The sequence below is a fragment of the Dermacentor variabilis genome, chromosome 3, assembly GCF_050947875.1.
Source record: "Dermacentor variabilis isolate Ectoservices chromosome 3, ASM5094787v1, whole genome shotgun sequence".
Lineage (NCBI taxonomy): Eukaryota > Metazoa > Arthropoda > Arachnida > Ixodida > Ixodidae > Dermacentor > Dermacentor variabilis.
The window spans coordinates 62,189,218-62,204,537 of NC_134570.1; the positions used below are offsets into that span (position 1 = coordinate 62,189,218).

The 15,320-nt window shown below is 50.3% G+C and overlaps 1 protein-coding gene across 1 annotated transcript; it reads left to right on the plus strand.

The window, feature by feature from the left end:
• The first annotated feature begins 3,579 nt into the window (after window positions 1-3,579).
• Window positions 3,580-5,163, plus strand: LOC142574545 (kell blood group glycoprotein homolog). The gene has a single exon (XM_075683600.1). It carries the CDS (start codon window positions 3,580-3,582, stop codon window positions 5,161-5,163), a length of 1,584 nt encoding a protein of 527 aa, XP_075539715.1.
• The last annotated feature ends 10,157 nt before the right edge of the window (window positions 5,164-15,320 follow it).

The following is a 15,320-nucleotide window of genomic DNA, read 5'->3' on the forward strand; positions in this document are numbered from 1 at the left end:
GTTTGTAGCAAACGGTGCGCTCTCCAAGGAATCACGAATACCTTCCCTTGAAATGAGATTTAAAATACTCACCATTGAAACATTCATAAGGCTCTATGAATCCCCACAAAGGAGATTCCAGTCAATCATTATCAATCAACCAGCCTAATTTTTTCAGAGCCTTCTCATGGTCTCGGTTTCACACGCCGCAAGTTATTATAACACAGTCGTTATTGAGTCCATTAGATGTACATATATATTATGTTATCACGGGAAACAGTATCTCAATTTCATTGGTCATTACTTATGATGACATTTACCCAGACAATGCATAGCAGCTTCCCTCTCATATCCTTAACGGCTTACTCCAAGATCACTTGAATCAGCTGCGCACGAACATAACTACAGCAACAGATGCCTCGCAGATTGAAGAAAAGGCCGGAGTTGGCATTTTTTCCTCATCATTGTATTCGTCTTTTTTTATTCGGCTTCCCAACTTCACTCCAATATTTCTAGCGGAATTCCTAGTTGTTGTCCTAGCTTTGCGTAAGCTATGAGCTTCCAGGACAACCGCGATTATAATTACAGACTCTCTATCGCTGTGCACCATACTTACTGCTCCCGGTGAGTCGCATGTATTCAAAACTTTGCACTCCCTGGCTGCACGTTATTTGCGGAGTTTACGATTAATATGGGTGCCTGGGCACAAGGGCATATTTATGAATGAAACGGCAGACAGCTTGGCCAAGGTTTCTATCAGGGGCCCTGTGCTTACCGTTATTCCAAAACGGGTTTTATCTGGTCTGTAAAGTTTAGAAGATACCTCCTTTTAACATCAAAATCAAATCTAACACCATACTCTGAACTACACCACTTACCATTCCTTTGGAGCAGGACGTTTTTCAAAACCAGACAGACGGAAGTGGCAATAACGAGACTGCGTCGTCGAGTCCCACCTCTAAATTTATACTTGCGCCGATCTGGTCTGGCAATTTCCCATTTGTGCCATTTCTGCAACTCATTGGAAACGATTGAACACTACTTACTGGAAAGCCGGAGTTTGTCCTCCATGAGAAAAATGACGTTGGCAATTACAGTGCGACAGCTCGGCCCGACATTGACGACTCCGGTACTGCTGTCTTTCGAAGCGTCTGTGCTTGGGCACTCGCAAAGGAATGTTTGCATCGCCTTAGAAAAAATCATAATTGAATGAAATTGATGTTATTGTTGACCGTATTATTCATTTCATCCCTCCTTTATTGCATCCTTTATATTATATATACTTCTTTTATTGAGTGACTTTCTGCTAAATCGTCGTGAACTTTCCCCGCTTTAATTTATTCAACAAAATCATAGGTGTGTAAATGTGTTACCTTAAGACACATGTAAAATACGCCGGACTGATGACCGATCCCCGTGAGTGGGAATGCGCCAAACACATCAAGGTCATCATCATCATCATCATCATCATCATCATCATGAAGCTCCGGGCACGCGCCGTTCCGTGCCTCGTGCATCATGGAGGACGCCGACGAGCTGGCCTTGAACGTGCGGCCTTCCTGCTTGGATCGCCGCGTTCCGCAACCGTTCATCGCCGACCGCGCCGCCCGCTTCGTGTGCGCCTGCAACTACGCCGCCTACAGCGCGTTGGTCGTCGTCCTCGCCGTCCTGGTGATGGGCCTCGTCGGCTATCTGGTCGTCGTGCCGGGCCGAGGCGGCGTCGACTACGCGCACCGGCGATTCAACTTCACCGACGAATCGCCCGACGGATTCGAGGGTCAGAATTTCTCTCCCACCGCTCAAGCAGACGGAACCATGGTCAGGTTCACCATTTTACACCGAATATCATTTCTGTGTGCGTGTGTGGTGTTACTTCGCTTAGCGGTGCGCGAATAGTTATTTTTCATACCAAATCGAACACGTATCAAATGGTGCGAAATGAAGCCGAATATGGAATAATTTTCGGATATCCAACAGTCATTCCCACGATGGTGATCAAACGACAAGCACATCCTCGTATCCATGAGGTTGACAAGCTTTTGTCATCTATTGCACGTATCAAGCACTGTTTATTAAGAGCAGGAACGGAGATCTAGAAGCAAATTAAGCAGATTGTTCACATATGCTCAGGACTCTTCGGAGAGCCGTGTGCATAACGCCGGCCAAACCAGCCGGCGCACCACTCATGAAGTTTTCTCTCCGAAATGCCAGGTCGTCCACGAGAGGGATCTGTGCGACTCGCGCGAGTGCAACCACGAAGCGGTGCGCATAGTTGGCTCGCTCAACACGTCCGTGCACCCATGTGACGACTTCCACGCCTACGTGTGCTCTGTCTGGATGGATAAGCACCGTCCCACGAAAGGCCGGGACAGGCGGTCCGTCGACGACGACCTCTTGGACAGCTACTCTCACTTCCTGGTCAGCGTGCTGGGTCACAGCAATGCCGAGATACCCGCGGCCAAGACCCTCTTCGACGCGTGCGTCGAACCACCCGCCTCCCTGTTCAGGGACGTCGTCACCACCTTCTTCTACATGGTGTGTCTACAGCACTGGCCTTGCTCGCCTTCGGACAGGGTTATGGCCATGGACGTCGTCTCCAAGGTCGGCACTCTTCACCGTCTCTTAGGGCTGGACAGCCTATTAACGCGATAGCGTTAAGGAGCTCGTGTCGCAGAAAAGCCGGTGTCGTCGGCGTCGGTGTCGGCGTCGGCGTCCGCGGCGTTGGCCGTGAGCGATAAATCACGGCAGGCACTTCATAAATAAAAAAATTGGAGGACGCTTAAGCTTCGCCTTCAAGAGTGGAACGCGACAGCATTCCCGTCGACCCGCCAAGGGGTGTAAGACAATGCACAGCGACTACGCGCCCCGCATCGGACGCGGTGAGCGTCGAGCAACGCAGCGTTCGGCGCGACAACGAAATGTACGCCTGAGCAAGCGACGCACGCCTGAGCCCTAGAAACAGCTCGTTTCTAAGGCAACACCGCGTTCACTAGAGGCGCTTTTGTACCTCTTTGAAGCATCGAACTCGTGGCTCAGTGGTAACGTCTCCGTCTCACACTCCGGAGACCCTGGTTCGATTCCCACCCAGCCCATCTTGGAAGTTGCTTTTTATTTATGAAGTGCCTGCCGTGATTTATCGCTCATGGCCAACGCCGCGGACGCCGACTTTTCTGCGACACGAGCTCCTTAACGCTATCGCTTTAAAAAGCAACTTCCAAGATGGGCTGGGTGGGAATCGAACCAGGGTCTCCGGAGTGTGAGACGGAGACGTTACCACTAAGCCACGAGTTCGATGCTTCAAAGCGGTACAAAAGCGCCTCTAGTGAACGCGGTGTTGCCTTAGAAACGAGCTGTTTCTAAGGATCAGGCGTGCGTCGCTTGCTCAGGCGCACATTTCGTTGTCGCGCCGAACGCTGCGTTGCTCGACGCTCACCGCGTCCGATGCGGGGCGCGTAGTCGCTGCGCCGTAGCCCATTGTCTTACACCCCTTGGCGGGTCGACGGGAACGCTGTCGCGTTCCACTCTTGAAGGCGAAGCTTAAGCGTCCTCCAATTTTTTCATCACTCCGTCGTTGAGGATCCCGAAGACAAATACACGTTCATGTCCATCGGTGAGACCGAGCTGGTGTCCGGATTCGTCAAAGGATCCTCCGTCGGAGAGTTCGCCTTCTTGGACAAGGCTCACGAAACACTCATGTCGTACCTGGGCAGGACCTTGTCGACCAACGTCGCGGTGGTGGAAACGGACCTGGCGCTACGCATGGCTCCACGAAGGACACCGGATAGCTACGAGCTGCTGAGCAAGTGCACGACCGTGCGCCTAGACCAGCTGCCGGAGTCTCGCGTAGTCCACTGGACGTTGCTAGCGGAGGAAGCGTTCGGCGACCGCATCGCGGCTGTCAACAGGTTCGTCAGGATGCCTAACCACGAATATCTACTGAGCTTTGGCAGTGACGAGCAGCAGACCCTGCGGAAGCCGGACATTCTCAACTACCTGGCGCTCCGAGTCTGCATGGCGCTGTCACCACTCATCGCCAACGCCACCGTGCGCCACCGGCTTGCCTCCATCGCGTACGGCCGCAGCCCACACGCTGCCCAGGCTCTGCTACCGGAGCACTACTGCCTGCGGCTCTTGGACAGTTTCGAAGCACCGCTCGTCATGGCGTTGGCATACGACCAGTCCGTCACCCTAATCTCGTGGGACGCTGTCCGGGAGCTCGTTTTGGGTCACCTCAACGCCACGCTAGTAAGACACCTCAGCTACGACTTCTCCCGCTGGTTCACGCGCGAGTTCGCCGATCACGTGTCCCAACAGTTGACGCGCGTCTCGTGGGAGCCCCTGGTACCTAAGCGGTTCTTCGACAAGGAGTACAGCAGCAAATACCTGAGCGGGCTCTGTAAGGGGGACTCCGGCAGCAAGCAGCTGCCTTCCTTCTTCTACTTCTGGCTCCAGCGAGCCGACAAAAAGGCGCGCGGCACCCTGGAAATGTCCGAAGAGGACCTCAGGCCCGGCTGGAACAAGGGCTTCCTTAGCACGTGGCCGTATTTCGGCTCTCCGTTTAGAATCCTGGAGATCCCGCTGCCGGTGTTCGACTTCGGCATGCCCCTCGACCACAGGCTGCGCAAGTTTCACATCGCTCGGGTCGGTACGCGAGTCTACTGGAGCCTTTTCAAATACATCTACTTCCTGGCGTACGGTTTCTACCTGAACACCACGTCGTCCGACCCAGTCTCCGTGTTCGAGAACTTGCGCGGGTGCCTCCAGAAGGACTACGCCCGGATGAGCGCTTCTGCAGGCCGGTCTCCGCTGCACACGCAGCTCCTCTTCGAGAAGACTTCTCCCGCGGACATGCTGGACGTGTTGGCAGTGGCCCTGGCCTACCAGTCCTTCGAGGAGTACATGCTCAAGGAGCTCTCCAACTTCCGTTTCACGGAGGCGCGCCAGTTCTCGCCGGAACAGCTGTTCTTCATCTACTACGGCATGAGCCACTGCGAGAACGCGAACCCGCTCTTCGAGAGCTGGCAGCAGGCGAGCGACGTCAGCTCGGCGTGGGCCCGCGTCAACGGCCCCCTGAGACACGTGCCCGAATTCGCGGGGGCCTTCCGCTGCGCCCTAGGTTCTTTCATGAACCCGCAGGACAAGTGCAGGCTAGATGAGATCAGCACCACTATGCGCCAGCCTTAACGGAAATTTGTTAGGCTATATATGTGACGCAGGCACAGAGACCTATGATCTAAGTCTGCAGCGAGTTTATAGGTTACCTGTGATGAAATTAAAGGATGCGACACACGATGTGCAAACGGCGAGAACACAGATATGTGCGGTCTCCCTAACACGCTGTTTATATTCTTGCAAAGTTGTATACTTCTAACCTAAGCCTTCATGGAAAACGTAGTTTTGTCGCTTGCTGATATCCTGTCGGTGTCGTTAGCATGGATGTCGTTGCTTACCGCCACAGCACACGATTTCCGCGGTTATATTGATTTATGCGATGTACAACAGAACATGTGTACAATGGAGTCAAACTACTATTGCGACAAATCATGACGCGTGCGTCTAAAAAGTTTAAGCGTTTCTTCGATACAGTGTTCTTTTTCTTATGGCTAAAAAAAAAGAAACATGCTTTTCGCAATTTGATGTTCATATACCGTATACAGACGTTTAACGGCGGCTGGCACTTTCCTATTCGTCGACGCGGTTTTTTCCAGATTCAAGCTAGTGTGTTGAAGATTACCCCGGATGTTGTTTGGTTGATTGTGCATGCAGTGGTTACAAAGAGGAGGAAGTGTGGGTGCGCGTCAATGTTGATCATTGCTTCTCAATCTTTTGTATAAACGAGCATTGCTCGTGCCTCCGCGGTGTGTTAGGTTGTTTTCAATGCAAATAAGCGTGAGAAGTGTATTGTTCAGCTTGTTCGCACCTATAGCACCCAGTGGCTTGCGAGTGAACGTCGAGCGGTTGGGACGCGAAGAACGCGCACTTGGACACCCGTAAATGAACAGGGACAATTAAGGAATACAGACGGCGTTAGCGTATCACCACCATTCGATTGCTGCCGTACGATTAAGAAGTTTGCCTCCGTGCGAATGCAGCGATAGCGCTACGTACACAACGTTAGCATACAAATTGTTTAAGCGTGCGTGAACCGGCACGAATATGTTTAATAATGAAATACGGGACGTACGTGGTCTGCTCAGGATAATGCTACGCTGAGCGAAAGAAAGCGTATAGAAAAGCGAATGAGAGGATATGACGTTAGGGAGACTGAAGAGTCTTGCCGAGGTTGACGTCACACTGGTGGGTGGCGCCGTTAATGACAGATCTTCCGTTGTTTGACTTTAGCTAAGGCTCCTTGGTATAATGCGACTGTGTATTGCGTACGCAGATCGTTATCAAGAGTGCTCGGCGTTGTGGGTCGTCATCGTGGTTCCACGTTCTCGCTTTTTTATTTTCGACGGAAATCGGCGAATCTCTTCTCGAGTTTAGTCTTTTTCGACGTTTCCGTGTTAATCGGCGTTGACATTTTTGTTCATTTAGTTTGTGATTAGGCGAAATTTTGGAGTTTTATTTTTCGCCTTTTGAATGGCGGCACCTTATAAACAGAGACACCGACCACCACCCCCCCCCCAAAAAAAAAAAAAAAGAAGAAGAACTCATCCGGAACGCTGAAAGTAAACTTATTCAGGCGAAGTATATGCAATCGCGGGGGTTCAGCTCGTGCAAGCAGGATCGTTCAGCGCGTGTCACAGCCATATTGCGATGCGTGAAGCGTCCAGAATGAAAGGGGATAAACCACGTTCCCGATCGCGTATTTAGCTTCTTATCCGTCTCGAAAATCGTATGCGAGTTGTGGCACGCATGTCACCCGCGCCAATGATTAGGGTCACCATTCTGAATAATGTCGTCCGACATTTGACCGGCAATTAAGGGCCCATGTTTCGCGAAGTATAGGGGGCCAAATATATGCATTATTTATACGTAACTTCAATTGCGCGGCGCTGACACCCATGCGTGGAAACGAAAGGCGCCGCTGATGAACACCTTTTGTGCCGAATCGGCAGTTACCGAAAGGCACGGCCACCATAGTGCTCATCTTGATGATGATGATCCTGATCTTTTGCCATGGCTCTCACCCACTAAGGGTTATTGACCAAGAATCCGGAGGCAGGATCGAGGTAGTAAAATGAAATTCTTTGAAAACGATAAACGCAAAGTAAAAGAAATACGAATAAAAGGAGACGTTCATCAAAGCAAGACACCCACGGACTTCGTCTTTCAACTTTTTCGCGCCGGCGCTGATTTCCCGTACTTGTTCCTCAGTGAAGTGGCGCAACTCATCTCCGGGCGATCGGCCAAGAGTCGAGCGGTGAGAAAACTGCTATTACTTTTCTTTTAAAGAAAATAAAGTCAAATCAAACAAGTGTTCTGTAATGTGAATGAATATATCTACTGTTACAGATATGAATGATCAAATATCTAAGTATTACAGTAAAAATTACGTCACGATATGAAGTAAAAGAACAATTTTATCATGCAATTCCTTTTGTCTCGCGCAGAAAGAGTCCCGTAGTAAAAGTCAATCTGTTGTGTTTTGTTTCTTTTTAATTCGTGAGCATTTCCATGCTTATCCAACGAGGAAACCAGTCAGTCCGTCCGTCAGGCTGTACAACATCGCTTTCAAGATTGGGCCCGCGCGTCTCGCTCGAACGCGAACTAAGCGGCGATAACACAGCGCACACGAAGCTATCAGCTGTCGGCGCACTCTGTTACCATCGCAGATCTCGTTCCAGACAGGGCCGGCTCCGCCGAACCATATGCAGGCGCCTAAGCGGCTGCATATGGTGTGCGGCTCGCCGTACACTGTGCACAGCCGCCGCAGTACGGTTGATCAATTGTTCAACGCGGATGAATAAGGCACTCAAGAGCGACAGCGGCTTTTAATAATCGCAACGTCATCAGCGCACCAGGCGCCATCACCTGCAGCAGTGCGTGTAGCCTTAGCGCTCTGGTTTATACTGGTCGGATCAAGTTTCATAACTTTGATAATGACACCGGGCTGCGTTGACATGAGGAAGTGGCAGACTTCTCATGCATAAATAGGGAACTCCCAGAGGAGTTTCTCCGCGACTATGTTTTTTTCCGTTTATTGCAGTGGAAAAATTAGCACTTATGAAAAAAATGAAGAGAAAAAATATTGCGAATAAAAAATTCGGGGGTGGATCATTTTCGCGGTTTAAAATTACTACATGGAACACTAGTTATCATCGGAAACGGTTAGGAGAGATAAAGAGTGTTCCTGAGAGAGAGGCGAAGAAAAAAAAAAGTGGAGAACGTCGCTCGTGGCCCACGCTTTTCAGCGCCACGTAACAGCACAGAATCGTCTCGTAGCAAGTTGGTTTGCGCGGGTCGTCGAATGCGCCAGCCCCGCAAGAATTGAAGCGGTCACTCTCAAACAGGAGTATGCCAACATGATGCGGAGGGGAAAGAATGTCGGCGTAGGCCTTAACGACGCAGATACTCCGGAGTGCTGAAACGACCTATAGCGTCGTTGGCTACTGGCTCGGAAATCCCTCGGTTATCGAAAATACTTTTTTTTTTCTTTTGCGTAAGCGCACCGCACATCTGTATGCCTTGTCCTCATCGATTTCGTCTCCAGGGGGACAAAGCTATCCGAATTGGGCAAACGTGCTATGGTAGTCTGCCATTTTGCTTGCGTTAAATACGGTCTAATGGTCCGGGGGCTACCTTTGTTTCCACTCGACGCAAAGTGAGATAACATTGTTACTTCAGTATAGAATGCTGGTTCTTGATACGGCTTAAGAGTCGATCAGTACTCAAGTTACCAGTTTGGTTTGTGAATACGAAGTGGCGCTGTACGCCGCAGGCCAGTATAAACGACGTCAGGACTTTGTAAAGCAGAGGCTCACTCTTTCCCACATCAACGTCGCTTGGGAGCTGCGTATAGTCTCCACGTCGCCCTACAGTTACTCGCAAGAATGACCCTGCCGAAGAAGTCTCTGTGTAGCCAGAAAAAGAAAATTACATTCTGGCTACGCTGCGGGCTCAGACGCTCGAAGCCAGCGTTGCGCGCTACCGGAATAAAAACGGATCGGTGAACGCGAACACTCCCGTTCGCGTTCAATGTAATAGACCCTTTTCATGCTTACAGAGTTCCCAGAAGACTTCCGGTTAAGTCCTCAGTAGTGGCATATGTTACAATAGCCTATAAACTTATAGGACCCTCCAGCTGGCACCAGTTTTGCTGCAGAGTTGGAACGTTTGCCAGGTGAATTGTAGTGTTAAGTGCAACAAAAAAAAGCCCCTACACGAGCTTGATGTTCAGCGCACGTTCCTTATATCTGAAAACACCAAGAATATGTGCCTGGAGTATAGTATACGACGAAATACTTCTTTTTTTTCTTGGCTAACTGCACTGTCGAAAATGGCTGACCGGAAGTTCCCTGGGGTCATGAACGCACTGCTGCCACATCGCGGATGCAAAAGGTCTATAAAACAGTCTTCCATAACCAGTCACTCATTCACGCTGCACGCATACGTCACCAGTTCCCATGCACGTTACAACAGCGGTCACCGTGTCGCTATAAAAAAAAAAAAAAAAAAACTACCATCTGTCAGAACCCTCGTTCTAACCGAACAATGCTTCACGTCACATCGTGCTCGAGTGACGTTGTCCATGGCTGCCGAAAATTTTTAGCTTGAAGAATATAGGTATAGGTGCATAGGTGTGGTGACGGTGGTGCCGCTGCAAAAACATTTAACTTCGATAAATAAATCACGAGACAGGAATAACGCCCGAATTGATACCGCATGAGTGGAGCCCCCTTCCCGCCCCCAACTATACTTTATGACCCACCAATATTTTTATTCGCTCTTTTATACTCCTACCATCCCCTTCCCCGCTCGGGCTGATAAGCCATGCTTTCTTATAAGTCTGTTCATTCATTATTACATTAAATGACGCATTGCCACAAGGTTAGCACAAAAAATTCATGGTGCGTTACGCACACACACACACACACACACACACACTAAAGAAACAGAGCTCTCAAACATAGTCAGGAAATATTGGGTTACATTGTCGCAATGGGTTCGAGGAAGCCACACGCGAAACGGGGCAGCGTGCAGCTTGTTTCGAAATCTAAAAGCGCTACGTAACGTAGAAAGCACAGGGCCCCAACATAATGCGCAGCTTCCATAATATTCCATCGCTTTACTACCGAGCACCGCAATAAAAAAAAATAAAAGCGACAATAATAAAGGCTAAACGTCTAAATACATAAAAAATATTTATAGTAACGCCACGAAAAGAGGGTTAATTAAAATAAAATAAAATAACTGCCAAGGTTGCAGCACATGCACTTCGCTGCTACGTGTAGTTCAACGCGGCAGTTGCCAGCTGAATCGCACGCCATGGCGCCGCATTTCGCGCAGCTGCATCTGCCTGTGAAGTCCCAGAGGACACGGCGGAATGACGTCACTCGGCGGCGGAGGGGACGGCACGGGTGGGGGCGACACGACGGCGGTCTCGGCTTCGGGCACCGCGGACAGCCGGTTTCCCGTCCACACGCCGGGCAGAGGCATCTGGTTGATGGGCACCCCGCCCTCGACCATGGTGGAGTTGAACGGTCCCTCCAACGCGGCCCCACCAGCCCGACCGCGTCGAGCATCGGGGGCGTCGCCGTGACAGCCGGCACCTTGCTCGACGACGACGGAGTAGCAGCTTGCGCTTCCGTCAGTCACCGAGTCGAAACGGTCTTCGCGATCGACGGCACAGCGCATGGTCTCGATCTCTTCGTCTAAGTACGAAGAGGGCGAATTTGAAGCTGTCGTCACGACGACAGAGGTGCCGGAGGAGGACGTCCGAGATGCGCCACCGTCGCTAGCGTGAGGAGGCGGAGAACTATCCTGCTGTGGTTCCGTGCACGCCACTGGGAGACCGGTAGTGGCCGTCGAAGACGCCGCCGCCGCAATGTTCCGAGAACGACGCGCTGCAGGGACCGGAGAACACATGCCGGGTGCCAGGCGGCCGCGGAGCGCTCCCCGCCTACGTCCGCGGCTCAGCTTGGGTGCTTCGACGCCACGACGCCTCGGGGCCATACTTCTTGTTGACTTCCCTGGGTTGTTGACTTCCCTGGGCAACTCGGACGCGCGTACCTCTTTTCGTCGTCGTCTTTCACCGCAATCTGACTGCTTCGACAGTTGTCGGGTTATTCTGCGCAATGCTTGAATGTCCGCCTGGTGGCTTGATCTACCATCAGATAAAACGACCGAGACGCTATAGCTCGACCGGCGTTCTTGTAGCTTTCTGTATTTAGCTTTCAGTTCTTTGTATGTCACGATTGCGCCACGTGCTCGATCCAACGCGATAACAGCGGTGCGGCTGAGCCCGAGCTACGTCGAGCCAATCTCGAAGGGCGATAATAGAGCCCCTCCGTCAGCTCACGCTCACGGCGGCAGTATACTATGGAGGCAATGAATTCTAAATTAAATGCATCACTACAGGAAAAAATATGACCCATAGATGGACTCATCTGATAAGAGAAGACATGCAGCGCGCCACTTCCGCACAGATTTTTTCTAGAAAAAGGTACAAATTCGTGCAGAACTCATCCGCCATGACTATGCAAGTATGTGAATTATATATATATAGCAGCACGGGCGGTCTGGATGGGCACTCCAGCGCTTTGTATAAGTTGCAAGACGTTCGACGATAAATTTGCTTCTGCAAACGGGCGCCTCCCTTTCCGCGTCTTTCTGCTCTGTTGGGCGCTGCTAATCTTTCCGCTATTTTTTGCGCTAAAAAAAAATCGTGTCATTCCTTGTCCGTTTCGGTATAGCTCGGCGTCCACGCTGCAGAGTCATGCTTTTGTAGCGAAAGCTTTACTGGCCGCGAACTTGCGATTTCGCCGTGGCGGTGCTCCGAGGAGCCACATGACGTCACAACGCGCGCCTCGCCGTGGATATTTCTCTCTCTCTCTCGCTACCTAATCACTACTACGCATGCGCCACTAGTAGCACTGAGCCACAGGTGTTCCGCCGCTGCGCTGCGCCGCGCCTTTCCGGTCCGCCATTTGGTACGACGTCACACCGCGCTCCTCGTCGTTGCGCTCGCCTCCGCTCGCTTCGCCAGCTGCGTAGCATGCCTAATAACATGTCGTAGGATTGAAAAAGAGAGCTCGCGTGCGCCGCAATCACAGTCGAGGCGGCAGTATGGACGGTGAGAATTCTGATAAGCAGGAGGAGGACCGGAATCGACGTCGGAACGAGATGAAGAGGAAACGAATCGCCCAGGAAACAGACGAACAGCGCGCCGAACGACTGGCTAAACGCCGCAACATAGCTGGGCAACCAGACTAACCTGGACTTGCAATCAAGATTAACCAAGGCTAACCATGCTATGTTTTAGCGTTCGCTACGTATATCCTGGCACAGCCGAGCTAAGCCACTGCCAATTTTTGCTGTGAGCGCGCCTCGACATGCGACTCAATTCGGGGGCGCTGGCGCTCCTCTTCAGCGGTGCGCATACCTTCTTCGGGTGAGGCATTTCGCACTGCTGGACAACGTGGACACAGCGCAGCAGATTTCAATCCGAACGCCGTTTTCCTTTCCCTCGCGGCGAGCTCGCTCCTAGCCGGACGATGACGGACACCTGTCCCATAGCCTACGTAGTTGGGTCGGCAGTGTGACGTAGCTCGTGGTGACACGTGACTTCGAGAATTATTCAAGACATCTGCTATTTTGTGTGATATGTTGCTTGAATTGACGAATTGAAGTTTAGGATAATCAAATACACAAACAGAATGTCTGCGTGCTTTTTATTTTATTTCGCACCGAAGCAAGAGAAATGTACTTGCGCTTCGTCTGCTTGTTCCCACGTTCGTGCAGCCGCGTGCGCAGGTACCGAAACTGCCATTTTTTTTTTACCGCGTTTCAGCACGAGTTTATGCCCTGCGATCCGCTTGGTCTGCCTCAGTATTCGTGTAGCGCTGAATTATACCGCTAGCCATGTGTCCTTATGCACAGCGCGCAAAATCGCGGGCTGCGCGAAACGATCACAAAAAAAAAAAATTATCGGGTTTTACGTGCCAAAACCACTTTCTGATTATGAGGCACGCCGTAGTGGAGGACTCCGGAAATTTCGACCACCTGGGGTTCTTTAACGTGCACATAAATCTAAGTACACGGGTGTTTTCGCCCCCATCGAAATGCGGCCGCCGTGGCCGGGATTCGATCCCGCGACCTTGTGCTCAGCAGCCTAACACCATAGCCACTGAGAAACCACGGCGGGTGAAACGATCACAACACCTCGCTCGCAACGCCGTCAGTGCAGCGCCGAAAAAAAAAAGAAGAGGCCTGTGACGTATGCGCAAGCGATCCTCATATACTGGTTCCCGGCACACTTAGGACCAAAGATCGGCGACGTCCCCAACCTTAAGGAGGCGGCGCACGAGGCTGCGCGCGCGCTTACAGACCGCGAGGCTTCACCCGACCACTCGGAGAACAAGGACGCCCCCACTACATACAATGAAATCACTAAACACTACTACCTACAACGTAGAGAGTGTAGCACGCAACACCTCACGCTCATTCGAGCTCAAGCGGTTACACTCAGAATGCTACAAACAGACACATACCCCACGCAAAACAGACTGCACCATTGCATGCCTGAGCTCTATACAAGTCTTATTGCACCAATTGCAATACATCCCTTAACGTCTGTCATTTACTCTGGCCGTGCTCGCAAGCTCACATAAACTGCGAACAGGACAAGCGCAAGTTTGAGGAAGCAATCCGGAGCGAAGAACTAGCTCCCCGACTCTGGGCCGTCCAGCAGGTCCACGACGCCGCCAGGAAACTCAACCTCCCGGTTCCGTCGTGGGAGACGCCCACTCCATGAGAGCTCAAAGCTCTCGTGGCCTGCAGGACCTCGAATAAAGTTGATTTCCTTCCTTCCTTTCTCGAAATCCAGTGTGGGAGAACGCAGGGAAGGAATTTTGCTTGAGGGGGCTAGACGGAGCAAGTGGAGAGAGCGTCTCGATATGCAGTGGAGCTCGCCTCCTGAAATCATAGGTTCGCGGCGCTGAAATATTTCTATCTCGGCTATTAATGAGCCGATCTGAAAAATGTTTGCCGCAGAACGCTCCCTAGAGGACACGTAACAACTTCCCGCGTATAACCATAATTTGTTATGGGTCCTGATGAAGGCGCAGGAACACGTGTACGTCATCGTCCGGCTTGGAGCGCGGTCGCCGCGAGGGAAAGGGAAAACGGCGTTCGGATGGAAATTTCCGACCTTTCCGCGGTGTGTAGCGATGTAATTCTTTGCAAACACGATCGTTAGCGCGCATTGTATGCTCTGCGCTTGTCAGCTTAAAATGGCCACACTTGGTGAGGGGCCCTTCAAGAGGAAGCTTTAGCTCGGGTGCTCCTATCTAAATACATGTAAAAGGAAAATTCGTTTTTCTCGGCAACCACCGCGCCAAATTTGATGAGGTTTGTTGTATTTAAAAGAAAAACTTAAAATCTAGTGACTGTATGTTGCGAATTTTTTATTTAGGTCATCAATTTTTTATTAAAAAGTGCCAAAATCGAACATTTTCAGAAAACGAAACTATCAAGTTTACAACTCTGTAACTCAGGTGGAAAACACTTCTTAATAAAGAATAAAATGAAACATTCACTGTCAAAGAAACATATACAGGGCGTTTCGGCGAACACTTTCAATTAAAAATAAATGCCTATGGCAGATAACACAATTCTAGTCATCGAGTCTACTCGACGAGGCGCACATTAATAGAAAAAGAAAAATGAAATGCAGAATAAGTGAACTTAAAGGAAATCACTAATTAAGGTTCTAACTAGTTACTTTATGGCAGATATTTCAATTTACAAATTCTAGTGGGTGATACTGCAAGGTATATCCACTTGAAGGGAATTGTGTGGATGACACCATTTACGAGATATGCGCCGTCAAACTTGTCGTAAATATGCACTGTCGTTCCACTTACTTTCTTAACAAAACGTCGTTTTAAGCATTGATGCACAAAAGTAACAGCAAAGTTCGGGAATTAATATCTCGAAACTGTTACATCATTCTCAGAATTCGTTCCAAGTGGATCCGTCTTGCGAACTCTACGCGTAGAATTGGTAAATTGCAATATGTGCCATAAGCTAATTAGTTTAAAACTTAGTTAATATTAATGTAGTCGATTGTGCATTTAAATTTTTGTGCAAGTAATTCTGCCTCTTAGAGTAGAACAGCTCATGGATTAGAATCATGCTATCTACCGCAGGCAATTTTTTAAACATTTTTGGAAGTG